The 24,876-nt window shown below is 45.1% G+C and overlaps 1 protein-coding gene across 3 annotated transcripts in view; it reads right to left on the bottom strand.

The window, feature by feature from the left end:
• The window catches only part of ankef1a (ankyrin repeat and EF-hand domain containing 1a), a 67,730-nt gene extending 45,525 nt beyond the window's left edge, over positions 1–22,205 (bottom strand). The window contains exons 1-2 of one of the 3 annotated variants that reach the window (XM_070889853.1): positions 22,067–22,205; positions 14,535–14,929 (exon numbers count right to left, since the gene is read on the bottom strand). In XM_070889853.1, coding sequence (XP_070745954.1) covers positions 14,535–14,883 — 349 coding nt within the window. In that variant the 5' untranslated portion in view covers positions 14,884–14,929; positions 22,067–22,205. Of the gene's footprint in view, positions 1–14,534; positions 14,930–15,156; positions 15,366–22,066 lie in introns of those variants that run through there. The other 2 variants (XM_070889854.1, XM_070889856.1) reach the window with 2 other exon arrangements.
• Between the last annotated feature and the right edge of the window lie 2,671 nt (positions 22,206–24,876).

The raw sequence follows: 24,876 nt of genomic DNA, 5'->3' as shown, positions 1-24,876 counted from the left end.
AGGGCAGTGGCAGAAGCAGATGATTGGATGGTCTTAATCTTTGAGACAAAGAAGTCCATGATCTCCTCACAGTTGTTGCTGGAGATGAGTGTGGTGGAAACAGGGGAGAGGGGATTAAGAAGACGGTTAGCAGTAGAGAATAGTAGCCAGGGGTTATCTTTGGATTCCAGAATGATCGTGGACTAGTGAGCAGTGTTAGCAGACAAGAGTAGGACCAGATAATGCTTGATGTGGTCCAGTCAGATCTGGCGGTGAATGGCTAAACCAGTTGTCCACCACATCCGTTCAAGTCTGCGCCCCTTGGACTTGAGGGAGTGAAGATGAAGGCTGTACCAGAGGGAACAGCCCATAGCGAAGGAAGGGGTCAGGGAAGAAAAAGGGAGAAGGGGGTTGTTGAGCGAAGCTGGATCGGGAGAGTAGCCAAACTCGTTGGAGGCTCCTCCCCTGTCTCTCGGCGCTCAATTGACGTGGATGTTGACCAATAGAACAGCCCATTACACCGCTGAACCTGCCCCAGGGCTGGCCTCTTGACCAGTCAGTGCTCACCGTGGGCGTGATTGACAGGGGGCTCCCGGGAAGGAAACGTGTAATCAAGTTAGGGTGAACGGTACAGTGTATGTGTGTTGTACGTCATATTCCAACACAAGAAATTAAAAGTTAGGGTGTTCGGGGACAAGTTTCGTGAACCAGGGTCTCTTCCGGGGACATTGTTTGCCTGGGGACACTTATTCAGGGACTTTCTCTGGAAAACGGAGATGTATGGTCACCTTACTTAAATGAGAGAGAGGGAGATGGCGAGGTTAAGGGAGGGAATTCTAGAGCTTAGGGCCTACGCAGCTGAAGGCATGGCCGCCAATAGTGGGGCGAAGAAAATCTGGGATGCGCAAGAGGTCAGAATTGGAGGTGCACAGAGATCTCAGAGGGTTGAAGGCTCTAGAGGAGATACAGAGATAGGGAGGGGCGAGGCCATGGAGAGATTTAAAAGCAAGGATGAGAATTTTAAAATCGAGGCATTGCCAGACCGGGAGCCAACGTAAGTCAGCGAGCACAGGGATCATGGGTGAACGGGAACTTGGTGTGATTTAGGATACGGGCAGCAAAATTTTGGACGAATTCAAGTTTATGGAGGGTTCATGCAGTTGACTGCTCATCCTGCCAGTAGCCATAAAATATAGCTGTGTCCATCATCTACAGCTTGAAATGCAAAAATGCAGCTGCTAGCATCAGCAGCAAGTTATTCCACAAATATAATGTGAGGTATATGGAAAAAACACCCCCAAAAAATTAACATGATGCCCTAAATTGTCAGTTACAATTTCAAGATTTCAACCTCACTAGGCCAGACCAGCAAATCTGAGCAGCACCTGATTTAACCAAAGGAACAGTGCTGAAAGAGTGATGAGGTGAGAAACACTACTGAATTCGAATGGGACTCGCTAACATTATTTCAGTGCTCCAATGAAGCTTTCACATATTCTGTATGAAGGTTCCAAATGGCAACTAAATTACAAAATCAGAAAATGTGGTGCCCGTGAATTGTGCACATGAGCCTTCTCGCCCAATTTACTGAGGAGTGTGCCAGGAATACTAGGGTGTGATCTGTCAGTGCTCCATCGTGGAACAGGCCCTAAAATGAGATCACAATACAAACACAAACAGATGTTTATGTTTAAATAAAACTTATTCCAATTTTGTACAATACTATTTTTGGCCGTGGTGTAGAAGTGCATTACTCTCTTCAAAGAATTAATGAAAAGACAAGTTATTTTTCTTCCTCATTAGCCTACTCTACATTCTGTCTATAAAAAAAAATAAGCCCTAGATGGGTAGAGTAGGCAACATGATGTACTACCCACTAACTTCTGGTCAAGGGCTGTTGTAACAAACGTTCCGTAATATCATTCCATGTGTTTATTTTTAACAACAGCACATGCGTTAAAAATGTGTCTGCATGTGCCCGTGTTTCTGTGTATCTGTCTGTTCCTGACTTTGTGTCCATATGTGTCTGTAACTATGTTCGTCTCTGGCCTGTGTGTGCGCCGGTGTCTATGCTTGAATGCCTGGCTCCACCTGTCCTCTTTCTGTCTTTACAGTATCAACAAAAAAATACATTTAAGTAGAAAATCAGAGGAGTCAGTGACACAGTGGGGGAAAACTTCAAGTTCCTTCACCCCTCCCATTAGTGCCAGGAGCTGGCATTAACGGGGCGCTGATACAGTAGCACCGGGGCAAGGTGAATCCAGCGACGCATGGAAAATCCAGCACTGTGTGTGGGTCCTGGGGGACCACAGTGCTACCCGAGATGTGCAGTGCTACCTCCCTCCACATGGTGTGGAAGACTTGCAGCGAGGGCCTCCTGCCATTTGCTGGGTAGAGCACCGCCCTCCGTCTCTCCACAGCGAACACCAACGCCTCCAATGCTTGATCGCAGAAGGGGATCTGCCTCCCTGGGGCGTGGATCTGCCATTGCTCCAGCTGCTTGAGTAGTCCGGCTCCTTCTACTTCACCTGCTGCTGCTTGCTGAGGCAGCTGCACAGCCAGCTGTGCTGAGAATGAAGTTCTGCACCATCAACTGACCTCCCCTTTAAGAACGGGAAAAAGCCTGTGGCAATGATGACTTGCGATTAGACTGCATCTGATTAGTGGTCCACTCTTTGAGTTTAATGCCAATGAGCTTGGGCTTTAAGGCTTGAATTAGCGCTCCAATCATTTCTTTGCGCAGTGAGACTTAATTTTGGGTGCAATCTAAAGCATTAGCGCCTGGTGCTAATTCTCTAACTTTTCTAATGGTACCGCCCATTCCTGGGTTATAATGAGTTTCTACCCCAGAGAATGACATACTGCATAATCACTGCTTAGTTTTCAAATAATAATAGAACAATGGGCCACATGCTTTGTTTGATTTCTTGTGTGTGTTCAAGTGAATTTATACTATTAGTCTCTGCCTTTGGCTCTGTGTCAATCTCTCACTATGTATATGTATGTCTGCCTATCCCTATTTCTGTGTGTGGCTTTGTGCTATATTTTGGACATGTGTGTATATCTATCTGGACGTTGTTCTAGGTCTGTGAGTGCATCTATCAGCCTGTGTCTATGCCAACTTTGTCACTAATTATTTAAATGTTTTGTGCCCATCTTTATTCCTATGCGAGTTGCTGTGACTATATCCATCTGTTTCAGAATCTATGACTAAGCAAGGGACCCAAGATACAAAATTAGAAGGCACAGCCAACACTGAGAAAGAATGACAGTAGAGTGGGCAAATAGGTGGTAGATGCAGTTCAATGAAGAGAAATATGAAATACTACATTTTGGGAAAATCAATCAAAATAGATATATTCTAGTATGATTCCCAACAGATGGAGAAACAGATAGAAATTGAAATACAGATACATCGATATTTAAAAATGAGAGTTAGATAGAAAGTCCAGCGAAACAGGAATCTGGGTTTTATATATAGGGACAAGTTAATGGAGTGCCTAAATAGGATGCACATGCAATTTATTACAAAGAGAGAATGTGAAGTAATATATTTTGGGGGAAAAGGAAGACTACCACAGGAAGATTGTTAACTGAGTCAAGGAACATAGTGATCTCTGAGTGCACATAAACAGATCTTCAATGGTGGGAGTACAGGTAAAAATTACTCTAAAAAGGGCAAAATGAATTATTGGTTTAATACATAGAGGCATTGGGTATAAAAGAAAGCGATGTTGAATTAGCACAAGACAATTGTTAGGCCACAGTTCAGTATTGAATGCAGCTTGATGCACTCCATTATAGGAAGGATATTAGAGCCACAGAAAGGGTGCAACAAAGAATGATAACAGAAATGAGAGGTTATAGTTATGAGGAACAATTAGAGGCTCTCAGAACTATAAAAACTTTCACAAGGGTAACTAATCAAATAGTTTTCCCATTTGTTGTCAAATTGGTAACAAGAAGGCATAGACTGGATTATCATTAGAACAGCATATCCAATTCCAATATAACTTCTGGCAAATCAACCGCTACAGTAACATTTCTAGACTCAAGTATATAGATCACAAGTAGAGGCTTTGTGGTGTTTTTACGGTATCAACAAAAAATATATTTAAAAAGAAAATCAGAGGAGTGAATGACAGTTATTGCATAATCACTGCCATATTCTTCTTCAGTGACATGCACAAATACAAGATAGTTAATGCTTAGAAGGCAAAGTAAAGTTGCTTAACCCCTGTTACAGAAACAGAACACCATATGGTTCCTAGTTTATTTCCACTTTAAATAACTTATGGACCAGAGTGGATATTACACACTTTCAATGTTGTCACTTATGTATTGTGCAGTCCAGTGGAGTCCATTTATTGCTAGATGTGGTATCACACCAGGACCCATGCGTTATCTTTCACACCTCAACCCTTAGATATGCTACAGCCTGAAAAGACACTCCGTAATATAGGAATAACTTACAGAGTTTGTACTGCTGGCGAGGAAGCAGTGGACACATTGTGGACACAGTGCCATGACTTTCTGTCCATTGAGGAGGTTTCCTGCTGGTGTGGCGAACTCGCCAAATCTCCTGCCGTCTCATGTGGTGGACGTCGATTCGCTGAATTCCGTCAAGCCAGAGATGGATCTGTTTCTGGCTGGGGCGGAGATCACCTCTTACAGAAGGTAAGTACTGGAGGGAATTCAGTCTCCTGGACTAGTTATGATCACCTAGATAGGTCGGAGAGGAATTTCCCAGATTTCCTCCCATCCCCTCAATTGGCCTGGGTTCTTTATCTAGTTTTTAGCCCCTCCCAGGAGCTCACATGGTTTCGGGTGGGATGGAGAGCATATATTATGATACACAAGATATTGTAAATGTGTGGCACAGGCTCGATGGACCCAAGGGTCTTTACCTGACAGTCATTGTTCGTATGTAAATGACACCCTGTTATTAATGTGCAAATCACCCAGCAAGTTCAGGGGATAAAGAGATACACCGAGAGTTAAGAATCTCAGAACTTGCTGTTGGATTTACTCCTCTCCGCCATTTGCTTCGCGCAAACAGCATCTCGCCCTTATCACGCCATTATTTTTAAGAACTTGCTGAATTTGCACATTAATTGCCCATTAAACTCACTGCAGAAAATTAAATCTGGTAATTAATAGTGTAAGTAGCTTTTTAATAACATGATAATTGTTAATGCAATGCCAATCAATTGCTCTGGCCCAGAAATGGAACAATTTAAACACTAGGAGCACATATTGGGAGTTCATCTGCTCCAGAACTAGTGGGATGTCAGAGGATTGGGACATTTTTAAAAGCCAGCAGAGAACGGCTAAAAAAATGATTAAGAGAGGGAAGATAGATTATGAAAGTAAACTACCACAAAATATACAAACAGATAGTAAGAGTTTCCATAGGTACATAAAAAGAAAAAGAGTGGCTAAAGTAAATATTGGTCCCCTGGAGAATGAGACTGGGGAATTAATAATCGAGAACAGGGAAATGGCAGAGACATTAAACAAATATTTTGTATCGGTCTTCATGGTAGAAGACACTAAAAATATCCCAATAATGGATAATCAAGGGGCTATAGGTAGGGAGAAACTTAATACAATCACTATCACTAATGAAGTAGTACTAGGTAAAATAATGGGACTAAAGGCAAACAATTCTCCTGGACCTGATGCCTTACATCCTAGGGTCTTAAAAGAAGTGGCTGCAGAGATAGTGGATGCATTGGTTGTAATCTACCAAAATTCCCTGGATTCTGGAGAGGTTGGACAACTGCAAATGTAATGCCCCTATTTAAAAAAGGAGGGCGACAAAAGGCAGGAAACTATAGACCAGTTAATTTAACATCTGTCGTTGGGAAAATGCTGGAGTCCATTATTAAGGAAGCAGTAGTGGGACATTTGGAAAAGCACGATTCAATCAACCAGAGTCAGCATGGTTTTATGAAAGGGAAATCATGTTTGACAAATTTGCTGGAGTTCTTTGAGGATGTAACCAACAGGGTGGATAAGGGGGAACCAGTGGATGTGGTGTATTTGGATTTCCAGAAGGCATTCGATAAGATGCCACATAAGAGGTTACTGCACAAGATAAAAGCTCATGGGGCTGGGGGTAATATATTAGCATGGATAGAGGATTGGCTAACTAACAGAAAACAGAGAGTCGGGATAAATGGGTCATTTTCCAGTTGACAAACAGTGACTAGTGGGGTGCCGCAGGGATCGGTGCTGGGTCCTCAACTATTTACAATCTATATTAATGACTTGGATGAAGGGACCGAGTGTAATATAGCCAAGTTTGCTGATGATATAAAGATGGGTGGGAAAGCAAATTGTGAGGAGGACACAAAAAATCTGCAAAGGGATATAGGCAGGCTAAGTGAGTGGGCAAAAATCTGGCAGATGGAGTATAATGTGTGAAAATGTGAGGTTGTCCACTTTGGAGAAAAAAATAGAAAAGCAAATTACAATTTTAAATGGAGAAAAATCGCAAAGTGTTACTGTACAGAGGGACCTGGGGGTTCTTGTGCATGAAACACAAAAAGTTAGTATGCAGGCACAGCAAGTAATCAGGAAGGTAAATGGAATGTTGGCTTTTATTGCAAGGGGATAGAGTATAATAGCAGAGAATTCCTGCTACAACTGTACAGGTTATTGGTAAGGCCACACCTAGAGTATTGCATGAGTTTTGGTCTCTGTACTTAAGGAACGATATACTTGCATTGGAGGCTGTTCAGGGAAGATTCACTAGGTTGATTCCGGAGATGAGGGGGTTGACTTATGAGGATAGGTTGAGTAGGTTAGACCTATACACATTGGAGTTCAGAAGAATGAGAGGTAATCTTATTGAAACTTATAAGATAATGAGGGCGCTCGACGAGGTGGATGCAGAGAGGATATTTCCACATAGGGGAAACTAAATGTAGGGCACATAGTTGCAGAATAAGGGGCCGCCCATTTAAAACAGATGAGGAGAAATTTCTTCTCTCAGAAGGTTGTAAATCTATGGAATTCTCTGACCCGGAGAGCTGTGGAGGCTGGGTCATTGAATATATTTAAGGCGTAGATAGACATATTTCTGAGCGATAAGGGAATAAAGGGTTATAGGGAGCGAGCAGGGAAATGGAGCTGAGTCCATGATCAGATCAGCCATAATCTTATTGAATGGCAGAGCATGCTCGAGGGGCCGAATGGCTTACTTGTGTTCTTAGAAGGCCAATAATTCTGGATGAAGTTAGCCTCCCTTCTCCAGAATATACGTGATGCTGCCCAAGAGAGCCAGCCTGCAGGCTCGTCGTGATATTCTGCTGGTGTATCATGTCTTGCCATAGGAGTCCAGCAAATGTTCGTGCAAAAAACCTCATGTTACTGCTCCTTCTGAAAGTGACAAGAGAACTCTTTTCCTACCCCCCTCTATTTTAAGCTCTCTTCTTCGTCTCCTCCTCTAATTGAAACATAGCACCAAGAAATAGAGGAAGGGGATGAAGTGCAGCCAGGCCCCTCTGCTTCACGAGGTGATGGGGAAGACCAGAGGAGGAGAAAAGGAGGAGGAATGGGGAGCATGGAGATTTGTGAGGCGGAGAGATGGAGGAAGGGTTACAATGAGAGAGGATAGGAGGGGAGTTGGAGGGGTGGGCGGGGCGGAGGGATGGTGGAGAGGAAAAAGCAGGGGATGGTATGAGGAGAGGAGGAGGGGAAGACAGGAAGGAGATGGTGGTGGAGAGGAGCATGGGAGGGGAGAGAAGGAGGAGAGAAATAATTAATGAGGGAAGGATTTGAAGAGGGGAAGGAAAAGGTGAGGAGGAGGAGGCAAGAGGAGGAGAAGGGGAGGGGTTAGAACATCAAAGAAAAGTGGAAGGAAAGGGGAGGTCAGGAAAAGGGGAGACAGGAGCGGAGGAGAGAGAGGGAGATGAGGTTTTGAGGAAGGGCCAAAGGGAGAGATGGGGATGGATAAGGTGCTGCGTTGGGGAGCATTCACTTCTACAGCGAGGAGAAAGTATCTGACATCAATTTGCATCTCAGTGAGCTGGGAATGGTGTACAGAGAGTACTTTTTGTTGATGTACTGCAGATTCGTTTGTTACTGTTTGTTTTATTTTAATCCAATTTTGGCTTAGCGTTGGGGTTTGGAGAATTCACATGCCTTATTCAGTATTCAAGAAGCAATACCCTGTTGTTCTTTCATGAATTGAAGAGACCAGAGCATGTTCTCTGTAGGCTTTGTTCAACCACGTCCGCCGTAGAGGTCTTGCTCCTTATTTTTCTACTGGCTTTTTTGAATGCTTATTAAAGTCAAGGATCTAGGCAATATTTTTATGGCACTCTGCAATTTTTACAGTTCGTTCTTTTAAAAAGAAAAAACTGCCGTGCCTGGTTCTTAAGGTTCTTTTTACTTAAGGTGGCCCTATTGCATAACGTTATGTCACATAATGTTCTGCTTACAGTGCCACTTGCAGCTTGGAATACTTCGGAACATTGCTACCAAGCACTGTTTTTAATACAATGGCCCAGATTTGGGGTAAAGAAAATGCATCAATATCTGTTCGGGCTCAAATTTGAATTGGAAATCGACCATAAGCCGCTTATATCCCTCTTTTCTGAAAATAAGGGGATAAATACGAATGCATCGGCCCGCATCCAGAGATGGGCTCTCACATTGTCCACATACAACTACGCCATCCGCCACAGGCCAGGCACAGCAAACTGTGCCAATGCTCTCAGTAGGCTACCATTGCCCACCAACAGGGTGGAGATGGCACAGCCCTCAGATTTAGTTATGGTAATGGAAACATTCGAGAGTGAGCAATCACCTGTTACCGCCCGACAGATTAGAACCTGGATGAGCCAAGACCCCTTACTGTCCTTAGTAAAAAACTGTGTGCTCCACGGGAGTTGGTCTAGTGTCCCATTAGAAATGCAGGAAGAAATAAAGCCAGCGGCGCAAAGATGAAATGTCTAAACAGGCAGACTGCCTACTATGTGGTCATCGGGTAGTTGTGCCAAAAAAGGGCAGGGGCACTTTCATTAGTGATCTCCACAGTACCCAGCCAGGCATTGTAATGATGAAAGCGATAGCCAGATCCCACATGTGGTGACCCAGTATCGATGCAGATTTAGAGTCCTGTGTGCACAAATGTAATACATGTTCCCAGTTAATCAATGCACCCAGGGAGGCACCACTAAGTTTATGGTCTTGGCCCTCCAAACCGTGGTCGAGGGTTCATGTCGACTATGCAGGCCAATTCTTGGGAAAAATGTTTTTAGTGGTTGTAGATGCGTACTCCAAATGGATTGAATGTGTGATAATGTCGGCAAGCACGTCCGCTGCCACCATTGAAAGCCTATGGGCCATGTTTGCCATGCACGGCCTGCCTGATGTCCTTGTAAGTGACAATGGGCCGTGCTTTACCATTGCCGAATTCAAGGAATTCATGACCCGCAATGGGGTCAAACATGTCACGTCTGCCCTGTTTAAGCCAGCGACCAACAGTCAGGCTGAACGAGCAGTTCAAACAATCAAACAGAGCTTGAAAAGGGTAACTGAAGGCTCACTGCAGACTCGCTTATCCCAAGTCCTGCTTAGTTACCGCACAAGAACCCACTCGCTCGCCGGGGTCCCTCCCACTGAACTGCTCATGAAAAGGGCACTTAAGACAAGACTCTCGTTAGTCCACCCTGATTTACACGAACAGGTAGAGAGCAGGCAGCTTCAACAGAATACATATCATAATCGCGCAAATGTGTTACGCGAAACTGAAGTAAATGTTCCTATACTTGTGTTGAACTATGGACAAGGTCCCAAGTGGCTTGCTAGCACTGTTTTGGCCAAAGAGGGGTGTAGGGTGTTTGTGGTCAAACTCGCAAATGGACTCACCTGCAGAAAACACTTGGACCAAACCAAACTCAGATATACGGACTATCCAGAACAACCCACAATAGACTCTACCTTTTTCAACCCTCCAACACACACACAAGTGGCAACCGACCCAGCCGTTGACCACGAAGCAGAACCCATCAGCCGCAGCAGTCCAGCAAGACTCCCCACCACCAGCAGTCCAGCAAGGCCAGCTGCGCAGCAGTCCAGCGAAGGCCCAACAAACAACTCACCAACACTAGCATTTGTACCGAGACGATCAACCAGCGAAACAAAGGCCCCAGATCGACTCACATTGTAAATAGTTACATTATTGACTTTGGGGCGGATGTAGTGTTGTTATGTATGTAAACCTGTAAGTACCATGTCTAACCACCAGAGGGCGTATCCCCTGGAGTCCCAAGGGTTCCCACAATCCTGTATATAAGAAGGCCTCACAGACTGGAGAGGCATTCTGAGATCTGTAATAATGGACTACAGTCACACTTACTTTGAGCTTGCAATATCTAGTCTGACTCTTTATCCAAGACATAACACTTTTCTCCAACAGTACCTTGCTGAGAGACGCTGCATTCACATATATAAAGGGCGTGAAGTTGCGGTGCTTACCCAGTAGATACCCACTAAGCATGCCCCAAAAAATATAGGGCATGTTCATTCAAGTGTACGTGAACTTTTAACGATGCAATAAGTCTTAATTACTGCCAAACAACCTCTCTGGCACTGGCAATATACTTTTTAAAAGTGTGGCGTCTCATTCCTTCAGATTTTAATTATTATTGGAAATTTTTTTTTTTAAAACATTGAATTATTTTTTTACTTCTGTCTCTTTTATCTCTCTCTCTTAAGCTCATTTTTCTTTCCCTCTCTTTATTTCACTTTCTGCACATAATTTGATAAGGTGCCACACAAAAGGTTACTGCAGAAGATAAAGGTAAGCGGAATCAGAGGAAATGTATTAGCATGGATCGAGAATTGGCTGGCTAACAGAAAGCAGAGAGTCGGGATAAATGGGTCCTTTTCGGGTTGGAAATCGGTGGTTAGTGGTGTGCCACAGGGAACGGTGCTGGGACCACAACTGCTTACAATATACATAGATGACCTGGAAGAGGGGACAGAGTGTAGTGTAACAACATTTGCAGATGACACAAAGATTAGTGGGAAAGCGGGTTGTGTAGAGGACACAGAGAGGCTGCAAAGAGATTTAGATAGGTTAAGCGAATGGGCTAAGGTTTGGCAGATGGAATACAATGTCGGAAAATGTGAGGTCATCCACCTTGGAAAAAAAAACAGTAAAAGGGAATATTATTTGAATAGGGAGAAATTACAACATGCTGCGGTGCAGAGGGACCTGGGGGTCCTTGTGCATGAATCCCAAAAAGTTAGTTTGCAGGTGCAGCAGGTAATCAGGAAGGCGAATGGAATGTTGGCCTTCATTGCGTGAGGGATGGAGTACAAAAGCAGGGAGGTCCTGTTGCAACTGTATAGGGTATTGGTGAGGCCGCACCTGGAGTACTGCGTGAAGTTTTGGTCACCTTACTTAAGGAAGGATATACTAGCTTTGGAGGGGATACAGAGATGATTCACTAGGCTGATTCCGGAGATGAGGGGGTTACCTTATGATGATAGATTGAGTAGACTGGGTCTTTACTCGTTGGAGTTCAGAAGGATGAGGGGTGATCTTATAGAAACATTTAAAGTAATTAAAGGGATAGACAAAATAAAGGCAGAGAGGTTGTTTCCACTGGTCGGGGACACTAGAACTAGGGGACACAGCCTCAAAATACGGGGGGGAGCCAATTTAAAACCGAGTTGAGAAGAAATTTCTTCTCTCAGAAGGTTGTGAATCTGTGGAATTCTCTACCCAAGGAAGCAGTTGAGGCTAGCTCATTGAATGTATTCAAATCACAGATAGATAGATTTTTAACCAATAAGGGAATTAAGGGTTATGGGGAGCGGGCAGATAAATGGAGCTGAGTCCACGGCCAGATCAGCCATGGACTTGTTGAATGGCGGAGCAGGTTCGAGGGGCTAGATGGCCTACTCCTGTTCCTAATTCTTATGTTCTTATGAATGAACTATTTCTGGTTTAGACTCTGCGCTGCTCATTGAGGATTCTTCAATCTGATTGGTTAAGCAGATGCACAGTTCACACAGGTCCCGGATCTCCTGTAGAGGGTGTTGCACGGTTTTAGATTTCTAATCAATGCAAGTCATAGTGCAAAAAACTAACTGAAAGTCTGTGGTCAAGTGTAAGTGCAATGTCATTGACCACAAAATCTGGACTATCTTTATTGGTGGTGAAAAATGACCAATATCGTGAAAGCCAGAACAGTCAGTAAGGAACAGAAAGTAATTAGTGAGGAACAGGCAAAAAGTGTCACATACATTAACAGCGAAAGGCAGCTGATGATGCAAAAGCAGAAATACGTGAGTAAAAATCAGAATTCTCAAGTAAAAAACAATTTTTGCTCTTCTCAAGGTGGGACAATAATTGTATTTTTTAACTACAAAATATTATTTAACTATTCACGAATATGTAAGGTTGCACCTTTGTTTCAGTTATCACCAGAGTCATGAGTCCTGTGGTTTCAAAAAATCATGAGGGTAAAAACTACTGCAGCACTTACCCGCACTTGACTATTCCCTCTACCCAAAACCAGATGCTACTGCCTTTACCTGTCTAACTGAATCGAGAAACTCAGCGTTTCCCTGCCGAGATAAAATAGGAAAGAGAAGTAAAAGCTGAAGAGTAAGAAAGGGATTGAAAAAACATGGGAAAGAAAAGAGAAGAGAAAAAATGACTGGAGCAGAAAGGTAAAGCAGAACTGAAGGAAGTGAGAGATACAAAAGTGAAGAGAGTGACAAAAAAAATGAAGAGCAAGGTGAAACAAAAGAAAAGGATGGAACACAAAGAGAGAAAGAAAGAAATAAAGTAATAGAGACTAAAGTAGAAGGGATATGGATTTAGAGCATAAGAAATAGGAGCAGGAGTAGGCCATTCGGCCCTTTGAGCCTGCTCCACCATTCAATAAGATCATGGCTGATCATCTACCTCAACTCCACCTGCGTGCCCTATCCCCATATCCCTTGGTGTCCTTAATATCCAAAATCTATTGATCTCTGTCTTGAATATACTCAACGACTGAGCATCCACAGCCCTCTGGGGTAGAGAATGCCAGAGATTCACAACCCTTTGAGTGAAGAAATGTCTCCTCATCTCAGCCCTCAATGGCCAATCCCTTATTCTGAGACTGTGACCCCTAATTCTGGACTCTTCAGCCAGGGGAAACATCCTCCCAGCATCTACCCTTTCAAGGGTACAGTCATCCATCTGGGGAGAAATGGCTTTGAAGACTCATATTTTGTGAATCCATGATTTTCCCAAGAAATTACCATGATAAAATTGCAGCCCCATTAATGAATAGCGTACTCAATACACCAATTAAAGATCCATTTCGTGAATATAACACTCCAGTGCAGTGCTGAGGGAGTGCTGCACTGTCGGAGGTGCCGTGTTTCAGATGAGACACCATCTGCTCTCTTAGGTGGGCGTAAAAGACTCCCATGGCACTATTTCGAGTTATCCCCAGTGTCCTGGCCATTATTTATCCCTCAATCAACATCACCAAAACAGATGGGCTAGAAATTCCATTGTGCCCCCTTTAGAGCGATAACTTGTGAAAAGTGAGAAAAGTATGGCCAGGAACTTCAGCTTTAGTGCAACCACTTCTCTGATGGTGCTAAAGTGTGAGAGAGGGGCGGTAGTGGAAGAGCGCTGAAGAATGTTTAGTGCCATGCTGCCGGCATCATAGGCTCCTTCCCTCGCTTATAGGGAAGAGCCAATGATGGTTTGCAACATTCTTCTTCTTACTTCTGTGGGGACAGGGAACCTGCCAACTTCCATTACAGCACCAATCACTCTCAGAGAGTGGAGGGCTGAGAAATCACGCAGCATGAACCGTCAAAAACATTCAACAGCGCTGGACATGTGTGAAGAATAAAGTTTGCTCGACCTGACCACCACTGCCTTTAATTATCACTCCCCAAGCAGTCAGCCGAGGCGACAATGCCTCCCGCTGCTGCCGTTATTGATGCCCGGTGACGCAGAAAGGGCCGGGTGCAAATGTCACATCCAGGGCGGTAATGGGGCACTGCGCACCTAGAGACCGAGGCGGTAAGTGTTAGTGCCAGCGCAAAACCGCCAGAGAAGTTTGTGGCATTTGGTGAATTTGCCACGCCTGGTTGGTAACCCCTTTGCACCCAGTTACCTTCCCTGCCCCCCACTACTGCAGGTGCTAACAGGAGGTGCAAAGCTGCCAAATTTCTCCCCCAATATCTGATCATTACCACATTACTGTTCGTGTGAGCTTGCAATGTGCAAATTGGCTGCCATGTTTCCTACATTACTACACTTCAAAAAGTCGTTCATTGGCTGTAAGACACTTTGGGACATCCGGTGCTCGTGAAAGGCGCTATATAAATGCAAGCCTTTCTTTTCTTTAAGTTTGCTGCCGTACAAATATTTCTCCTTTTAAGGTCATCCGCAAGGTGATAATTTCGCAGGAATTAGGAAAATCACAGAATAAATACAGGCAGGTGCAACAATAATAATCTGAGCGACATACAGCATCCAACGAGAGACTGGGTGCATGTTAATTGTCACACTGTACCTTTGCCACTTTTGTCCACAATCGACATGTCCGCATTTGCCTCTGCCAGGACCTCAATGGTCGAGTCATGCCCCGCTTCTGCTGCGATCATCGCTGCGGTGCGACCGTCTTTATCCACCACGTTTGGTTCAGCCCCAAGCGACAGCAGCAGCTTACATATTTCAACATCATTGGCCACCGCAGCCAAGTGCAAGGCGTACTCTCCTTGGCTGGGCTCGCTCAAATTCACTAAGTGCGGGACTCCGAGCTGGAGCAGCTTCTCGATCTCGGCTTTGTCCCGCTGCCTGACATACTGGATGAGTTTATAAACTTGCAAAATTTGCAGCCGCCCTTCCGCTATTTCTGTCATTTTGCCATCGCAAGGTCAATTTCCCTTCTTCACATTCGGGGGCGTTCTAAATAAAACAGCAATGGTCCAGAATCAAACTTTATCCCCTCAGTTCTTTCTTTGCTTGATGTTGATTGAACGCCCTGCACACGCATGCTCTCACCCCCCCCCCGGTCTGGAGGAATTACATATATGATGGATGTTTGCAGTACATTTGTAAAAAAAAACGATTTGAGTTAGCCGAAGCGGCGCAACATCTGTGCAGCGTGTTAAAATGCAGACGGTCTAACTTACCCCACTCCGAGATAACTTTATTGGAAGGCAAACTGCAAACACACCTAGTGCAAGGTAATTAAAGCACTTCCACCTCGCTGCAGCCAGACAGTGTGAGCAGAGCGAATTCTTCAAAGAAATAAAAGCAGATAAAACCGGGCAAAAAGTACCACTCATTTATTCAGTGTTATTTGCCTCGCCGCAGCTTCCGCACTGAGCTGCAGACAGCAGACCACGGAGTGACAGAGCTTTGGGGCCAAAGGACTCTGCTCCCATGGCAACAGAACGCGACCACATCACAAAAGAACGTCGAGTAACAAGGAAATGGAAAGGGTTCCATGCCATGTGTGAGCAGCAGTTGTTGCATTTATATAGCGCCTTTCACGACCACCGGACGTCTCATAGCGCTGTACATTTTGGCGTGTAGTCACAGTTGTAATGTGAGAAGAATTAAAAGGATTCTTAGTCTATACTGAGCAACTGCTATAGCAGCTCAAAGACGTTGCAGGGTTTTTTTTTCTCGCAACCACTAACCTAAGACAGCAATAAAAATGCAGGACTGGGACACTCTATGTATTGTTGCCACCGTTGCATTAATGCCATTCAGGGAAATGAATCTGTGGGTGGAGAGAGAAACACAGTTGCTTCAGGTTGATGACCATTCATCAGAACTGGAAGAAGTTAGAGTGTTCGAGATTTAACAGCTTAGAAGCAAGTACAAAGCCAGGGAAAGGTGGAGGGAGGGAGGTAAGAACAAGGGGGAAGGTCTGAGATGGCATGTGCTGTTGTAATCTGCAATCAGGAGACTCATTTTATAATGCATGCTGCCATGAGTCTGAGTTGCACTCAGTTGTAACAGCGATGGGGAGTTCTGTATCCGTCTGATTCGATACATGCGCTGTGTGCATTTCCCTCGACAGCTACTATTAAATAGTAGAAGAGATAAATGAGAGCAAATACTAAAAAAAACCATCAAGACTTATATGACTCTCGCAGACAATGCCAGAATAGTTCAAGAACAAAGGATAATACCATTTCACAATCTTCCATAAGATTTCCATGTAGAGCCTCAATCTCTTTACACACTGCTCCTCTGTCAGGCCTATGTATGGATATGGTCCTTTATGTGCAAAGTTCTTAAGTGTATGCCAAATATACTGAAAACTATGCTTGATAATTTTTTAACTACATTATCAACATGTTTTGGTAACCAAAAAGTAGGGGGTTTGATGAAGAGCAAAAAGAACTGTGGACAACTTTAGGAGACGTAGATTAGTGGAATAGGCTGAAAGGTGCCCGATGCATTGTAACGTGGAGAAGTGTGAGGTAATGCACTTTGGGAGGAAATATTTCAAGTGAAACAAGGTTTGAGGGCAGGGGCTAATTGGACCAGTGCATGCAGATATATTCTGTCCCTATCTTTATTTTTCCATTACAAGATCTGATGTCCATATTCAGAATGGCAACTGCCTATGTAATCTTGTCAATCTGTAGTTACATTCTCCTGCCAGTGATGGTGCTACAGTATCACCACTGGCAGGCTGGCGCAATTAAAGAATAACAACTTTTTTCCATGTAAAGGAGGAACGGGGAGGGGAGAGTGGCAGGGGAGAGATTGGGGAGCAGAAAGAGTGGTGAAGGAGGGGAAGCAATGGGAAGAGAGGAGAAGGGGAAGAAGAGGGAGGGGTGAAGAGGAGAGGGAAGAATACTGGCAAGGCGGCAATTATTACCAATCTGTAGTTGCCCTTAAGGCATTAAATAATTCTCTACCCAGAGGGCTATAGATGCTCAGTCATTGAGTATACTCAAGACAGAGATCGCTAGGTTTTTGGACATTAAGGGAATCATGGGATATGGGGATAGGGCGGGAAAGTGAAGTTGAGGTCGAAGATCAGCCATGATCTTATTGAATGGTGGAGCAAGCTTGATGGACCGTATGGCCTACTTCTGCTCCTATTTCTTATTGTTACTGTTGTGTATCTGTAAAGCATGCACTCCCATGTTCCGCCACCAGGGAGCACATCCCCTGAAGCCCCAAGGGATCCCAGCATCCCTTGGGAGCACTGTATATAAGCCAGCCCTGAAGACCTGATCCTCTCTCTGGAGTGTCTTAATAAAGACTGAGGTCACTGTTACTTTAACCTCCCTGTATGCAGTCTCATCTGTGTTCGGAACACAATAACTGGCAACGAGTATACGAATCCAATGCAAAGATGCAGCAAACCGTGGACATCCTGGAGAAGTTCTCGGAGGGTGAGGACTGGGAAGACTATGTCGAACGGCTAGACCAGTACTTTGTAGACAACGAGCTTGACGGAGAAGGAAGTGCTGCAAAAAGGAGAGTGGTCCTCCTCACGGTCTGCGGGGCACCGACCTACAGTCTCATGAAGAATCTTCTGGCTCCGGTGAAACCCACAGATAAGTCGGATGAGGAGCTGTGTACACTGGTTCGGGAGCATCTTAACCCGAGGGAGAGCGTGCTGATAGTGAGGTATTGGTTCTACACGTGCCAGCGATCTGAAGGTCAGGAAGTGGCGAGCTATGTCGCCGAGCTAAGGCGACTTGCAGGACAACGTGAGTTTGATGGCCATCTGGAGCAGATGCTCAGAAACTTTGTTGTACTGGGCATTGGCCACGAGACTATCCATCCTATTGACTGTAGAGACACCGACCATTGCGATAGCACAGGCATTTATGTCCACCAGTGATAACACCAAACAAATCTCTCAGCACACAAGTGCAAGCAATGTTCATAAATTAACTGGAACTGTGTTTTCGAGCAGAAATGTACAGGGCAGAACCCCCGAGTCTGCAACTGCCAGCAGGCCTCAGGTGATGCAGATGACTCAGAGTCCCCAACAAAGGATGAATGCAAGGCAATTCACACCTTGTTGGCGTTGTGGAGGCTTCCATTCAGCCTATTCATGCCGCGTCAAAGGGTATGTTTGCAAGAGCTGTGGAACAATGGGGCGCCTCCAACAAGCTTACAGACGAGCTGCAAGCTCTGCAAAACCTGCTAACCACCACGTGGCAGAGGAAGATCGGTCCATGGTGGATCAAAGCAATTTTGAGCCTCAGAGAGAGGAGGCAGATGCTGAAGTACACGAGGTGCACATATTTTTGACGAAATGTCCACCTATAATGCTAAATGTAAAGTTGAATGGCTTACCCATAGCCATGGAACTGGACACTGGCGCTAGCCAATCCATCATGAGTAAAAAGATGTTTGAGAGACTGTGATGCAACAAGGCACTCAGACCAGCCCTGAGCCCCATCCACACAAAACTAAGAATGTACACCAAAGAGCTCATCACTGTCCTGGGCAGTGCCATGGTCAAGATCACCTACGAGGGCACGGTGCATGAACTGGCACTCTGGATTGTCCCGGGTGATGGCCCCACACTGCTTGGAAGAAGCTGGCTGGGCAAAATCCGCTGGAGCTGGGATGATATCCGAGCGCTATCACATGTCGATGAGGCCTCATGTACCTCGGTTCTTAACAAATTTCCTTTCCTTTTTGAGCTAGGCATTGGAAACTTTTCCAGAGTGAAGGTGCGGATCCACTTAGTCTCAGAGGCACGACCCATTCACCACAAGACGCGAGCGGTACCTCACATGATGAAGGAGAGAGTGGAAATCGAGCTGGACAGGCTGCAACGCGAGGGCATCATCTCCCCAGTGGAATTCAGTGAGTGGGCCAGCCCGATTGTTCCAGTACTCAAAAGTGATGGCACGGTCAGGATTTTCGGCCTTTATAAAGTAACTATCAATCGTTTCTCGCTACAGGACCAATACCCGCTACCTAAGGAAGATGACCTATTTGCGACGCTGGCAGAAGGCAAGACGTTCACCAAGCTCGACCTGACTTCGGCCTACATGACGCAAAAGCTGGAGGAGTCATCGAAGGGCCACACCTGCATCAACACGCACAAGGTACTGTTCATCTACAACAGATGCCCGTTTGGAATTCGGTCGACTGCAGCGATCTTCCAGCGAAACATGGAGAGCCTACTCAAGTCGGTACCATGCACAGTGGTTTTTCAGGACGACATATTGGTTACGGGTTGGGACACCGTCGAGCACCTACAAAACCTGGAGGAGGTCGAAATGTATCTTCATGGCAACAGAAGTGGAGTTTTTGGGGAGAAAGATCGCGGCGGACGGTATTTGGCCCACAGACGCCAAGACAGAGGCTATCAGGAATGCGCCCAGGCCACAGAATGTCACGGAGCTGCAGTCATTCCTGGGACTCCTCAACTATTTTGGTAACTTCCTACCAGGGTTAAGCACCCTTTTAGAGCCCCTACATGTGTTATTGCGTAAAGGTGAGAACTGGGTATAGGAAAAAAAACAAGTAATTGCTTTTGAGAAAGCCAGAAACATTTTATGCTCCAACAAATTGCTTGTATTGTATAACCCATGTAAAAGACTTGTGCTAGCATGTGATGCGTCTTCGTATGGAGTCGCATGTGTATTACAACAAGCTAACGTTGCGGGGAAGTTGCAACCTGTCGCCTATGCCTCCAGGAGCTTGTCTAAGACCGAGAGGGCCTACAGCATGATTGGGAAAGAGGCATTAGCGTGTGTGTTTGGGGTAAAGAAAATGCATTAGTACCTGTTTGGCCTCAAATATGAGCTGGAAACCGAAAACACGCCCCTCATATCCCTGTTCGCTGACAACAAGGGGATAAATACTAATGCCTCAGCCCGCATACAAAGGTGGGCACTCGTGCTATCAGCATATAACTATGCCATCCGCCACAGGCCAGGCACCGAAAACTGTGCGGATGCTCTCAGTCGACTACCATTGCCCACCATGGGGGTGGAAATGGCGCAGCCTGCAAACTTGTTGATGGTGGCACAGCCTGCAGACTTGTTGATGGTCATGGAAGCATTTGAAAATGATAAATCACCTGTCACGGCCTGCCAGATTAGGACTTGGACCAGCCAAGATTCTCTGCTGTCCCTAGTAAAAAAACTGTGTACTGCATGGGAGCTGGGTCAGCATCCCCGTTGAAATGCAAGAGCCAATCAAGCCATTCCAGCGGCGAAAGAACGAGCTGTCCATTCAGGCAGACAGCCTGTTGTGGGGTAACCGCGTAGTGCTACCCAAAAAGGGCAGGGAGACGTTCATCTCGGATCTCCACAGCACACACCCAGGTGTAGTAATGATGAAAGCGATAGCCAGATCCCACATGTGGTGGCCTGGTATCGACTCTGACTTAGAGTCCTATGTACGGCAATGCAGCGTGTGTGCTCAGTTGAGCAACGCGCCCAGAGAGGCACCACTAAGTTTGTGGTCCTGGCCCTCCAAACCATGGTTGAGGATCCATATCGACTATGCGGGCCCGTTTCTCAGTAAAATGTTCCTGGTGGTGGTGGATGCTTTTTCAAAATGGATTGAATGTGAAATAATGTCGGGAAGCACCGCCACCGCCACCATTGAAAGCCTGAGGGCCATGTTTTCCACCCACGGCCTGCCTGACATACTGGTCAGTGACAACGGGCCATGTTTCACCAGTGCCGAATTTAAAGAATTCATGACCCGCAATGAGATCAAACATGTCACCTCGGCCCTGTTTAAACCAGCCTCCAATGGGCAGGCAGAGTGGGCAGTAAAAACAATCAAACAGAGCCTTAAACGAGTCACAGAAGGCTCACTCCAAACCCACCTGTCCCGAGTACTACTCAGCTACCGTACGAGACCCCACTCGCTCACAGGGGTGCCCCTGGCTGAGCTACTCATGAAAAGGACACTTAAAACCAGACTCTCGCTGGTTTACCCCAATGTGCATGATCAGGTGGAGAACAGGCAGCAGCAACAAAATGTAAATGATGGTCGCGCCACTGTGTCACATGAAATTGATCTGAATGACCCTGTGTATGTGCTAGACTATGGACATGGTCTCAAGTCGATTGCGGGCCCGGTGATAGCTAAAGAAGGGAGTAGGGTGCTTGTAGTTAAACCGGACAATGGACAAATTTGCAGAAAGCACCTGGACCAAACGAGGCTGCAGTTCACAGACTGCCCTGAACAACCGCCAGCAGACACCACCTTTTTTGAGCCCACAACACACACCCAAAGGATCAACGACACCATGCCGGACCAGGAAATCGAACCCATCACACCCAACAGCCCAGCAAGGCCAGACTCACCCAGCAGCTCTGCAGGGCCAACAACACGCCAGCCCAGTGAGCGCACAGCCAACACACCAGAACAGACATTTGTACCGAGGCGGTCCACCAGGGAAAGAAAGGTTCCCGACCGCCTCACCTTGTAAATAGTTTTCACTTTGACTTTGGCAGGGGAGTGATGTTGTGTATCTGTAAAGCATGTACTCCCATGTTTTGCCACCAGGGAGCGCACCCCCTGAAGTCCCAAAGGATCCCAGCATCCCTTGGGAGCACTGTATATAAGCCGGCCCCTAAGGCCTGTTCCTCACTCTGGAATAAAGACTGAGGTCACTGTTACTTTAACCTCCCTGTGTGCAGTCTCATCTATGTTAGGAACACAATAGTAGTTAAACCGTTTATTGTTACAGTCTACTCAGCTTAGTTTGAAGTCACATTGTTTGAATTATGAGATAATTTTTTAGCTGTAAATTCACAGGGCTAGAAATTGCGTAGCGCCCCATTTTGCGGGAGTTACCATTTTCCTTGCAGCTCTAAACCAGGCAAGAGGGGCAGTAGTGGCAGAGCAATGCACAATATCCAGTGCAGCGCTGTCGGACTCACAGGCTCCTTCCCTCCCTTAAAGGGAGGGGCCATTGGTGAGGGCGCTGAAAGGAAACGGATCGATTGCTCGGCGATGGCACCTACAATCCGCGACGATCAGCCCCAAGCACTGTAACAGAGTGCAGGGCTGATCAATCGTGGGAGCAGAAAAATTAAAAAACAAACACAGAGGGTTGATAAAAAATGTTTTGCCTACCTCACCAGCTATGCCTTTAAATACTGCTTCCAAGCGGCTGGCCGACCTCACAATGCGTCCTGCAGCTGCCGGTGTTGACGCCCAGTGATGTTATAGGGGGCGGAAGCAAATTTAGGATCAGGGGCGGTGACGGGATGTCACGATCTCCAGGGCTCAAGGTTTACTGCAAGGGAGGTTCGCCGACATCAGTACTCTTGCCGCGCCTAGTCGGAAACCTGGTTGCGCCCCGTTATTGCCCCTGGAGGCACCAACGGGAGAAGCAAAAGAACCCAATTTCTCCCCCATACTTTGTGGTGTTATTTACTTTGCTTAATTTGACATACTGGATAACTTTTGATTTTGTAAGCGCATAAAGTAACTGAATTATCAGTAGACATTATTATAAATCTTTATGAATTTCTAGTTTTTTTTAAATTCTTTTATTCATTCCCGGATTGTGGGTGTCACTGGCAGGGCCAGCATTTATTGCCCTTCCCTAATTGCCCTTGAGAAGATAGTGGCAAGCCGCTTTCTTACATAAGAACATAAGAAATAGGAGCAGGAGTAGGTAGACCTTTTGGCCCCTCGAGGCTGCTCCACCATTCAGTAAGATCATGGCTGATCTGATCTTGGCCTCAAACCCACTTCCCTGCCCGCTCCCCATAACCCTTGACGCCCTTATCGTTCAAAAATCTGTCTATCTCCATCTTAAATATATTCAATGGCCCAGCCTCCACAGCTCTCTGGGACAGAGAATTCCAAAGATTTATAACCCTCTGAGAGAAGAAATTCCTCCTCATCTCTGTTTTAAATGGGAGACCCCTTATTCGGAAACTATGCCCCCGAGTTCTAGATTCCACCACAAGGAGAACCATCCTCTCTGCATCTACCCTGTCAAGCCCCCTCAGAATCTTATATGTTTCAATAAGATCACCTCACATTTTTTAAATTCCAATCAGTGTAGGCCCAACCTGCTCAACCTTTCTTCATAAGACAACCCTTTCATCTCAGGAATCAACCTAGTGAACCTTCTCTGGATTTCCTCCAATGCAAGTATATCCCTCCTTAAATAAGGAAACCAAAACTGTGCGCACTACTCCAGGTGTGGTCTCAGTTGTAGCAGGACTTCTCTACATTTATACTCCATCCCCCACTGCATGTCATAGAAAATTGAATCATGTGATTTATACCCATGGAATGGCATTTCATCCCAGGCTGCAAACATTACAATCTTCTATCAAAGGAATTAAGTAAAAAAATATAGGCCCTGATTTTGTATTAAGAATATGAGGATATCAGTGTTCACCTTTATTATGGAGTAAATCGGACAGCAACTTCCGATGTCCGCAAATGCGCAGTTAAACATGGAAATCAGGAAGTTGCTGTCCGATTTTTCCTGCCCCTCCACAAGCTTCGCTACACTGGTACCTCGGCAAGAGATTCAGCATTCAAATACATGTAAAGGCATGAGGCTGCTGTAGTTACCCATTCATTACCCACTAAACATGACAGTAACAGTTTGGGCTGGTGCATTCGGGTGTAAATGAATTTTTATCGACCTAATAAGTGTTAATTACTGCCAAACAACCTCCCTGGTACTGAAAATGTAATGTTGCAAGTGTGGAGTCTCATTCTTTCAGATTTTAATTACTGTTGTAGATTTTTTTTTAATTCAAGTATATTTTTTTACTTTCTCTTTCTGCCTCTTTTATCTCTTTCTCTTAATCAATCTTTCTTTCCCTCTCTTTGTTTGCTTTCTGTACACTATTTTACATTGAATTAAATGCTCTAATTTACACTTGCTGGTTTAGTGCGGATTATTCAATCTGATTGATTGAAGAGACACGCTGTTACTTGACCTGCTCACATATTCCACAGATCCCCTGTAGAGGGCGCCACACTGGAAATGATCTCGAGGGACTGTAAGTTGCTGCTCAAAAGCCCACGGAAGGTCTGTGGGCAGCTGCAAGCTTAATGAATGTTCCTTCGCTGCTGACCACAAAATACGGGTCACACATTGTTAAATATCAAATAATTAATAATGTTTAGTTGTTCTTAAAATATTAGAAATTGTTTAGCTCTATTATTGAAGTTTTCTGAAAACTTTACAAATGTTCATTGAAAGTATTTTTTTTAATCCTAATATTCTTTATCCTTCAATTGTGTCCTCTTTTCTACTGAAGCCAATGGCTCATGCTTGAGTTTACTTCCACGGGTTCTGAACACTTCCTGGTTCTTCACTCACTTTGGCATTCTTTATAGCAACCATAGTCCTTTAGGACGTATTACAGCCAACCCTGCTCTTGTCCATGACAACAATCAAGAGTGGGAAACTTGGCCACTTTCTGTTCTTATCCGACTCTCCTTAATTTGTGTTGATGGCAGACAATTATAACTCCCCGCTACCAGCCCGATAGTATCAATTGACTTGGTACAAATAAATGATCAAAACTGAAATCTTCCTGGGCTATATGGCTTTGTATCATGCCACCTAACACTATCATGGAGCCAAGTTCTATTTTATTCCATTCATAAGGAAGACCATCATAGCTCACGATGTTATTTGTGAAATATGAGTCTTCAATGGTCATGGGATAAAATAGTACACCAAAATTATCATTGACTATCCCTTATCAAATACTATATTGATGTTTGGAAAACAATGATCTCTGGATGGTAATTGAAAACAATTTGCCACCTCTAACTTCCATGCTTTCTAACTAAACGTTGAGAAGATTGTAGCCATTGTTTTAACCCCACTGTATAAACACCGCACACTTGCTCCAGACTCCATTCCCCTGCATTGGCATCATCTTAGGCTGAACCAGACT

This window comes from Pristiophorus japonicus, chromosome 9 (genome assembly GCF_044704955.1).
Source record: "Pristiophorus japonicus isolate sPriJap1 chromosome 9, sPriJap1.hap1, whole genome shotgun sequence".
NCBI lineage: Eukaryota > Metazoa > Chordata > Chondrichthyes > Pristiophoridae > Pristiophorus > Pristiophorus japonicus.
The sequence above is the reverse complement of the archived record's forward strand: the minus strand, read 5'-3'. Positions and strand labels throughout refer to the sequence as shown.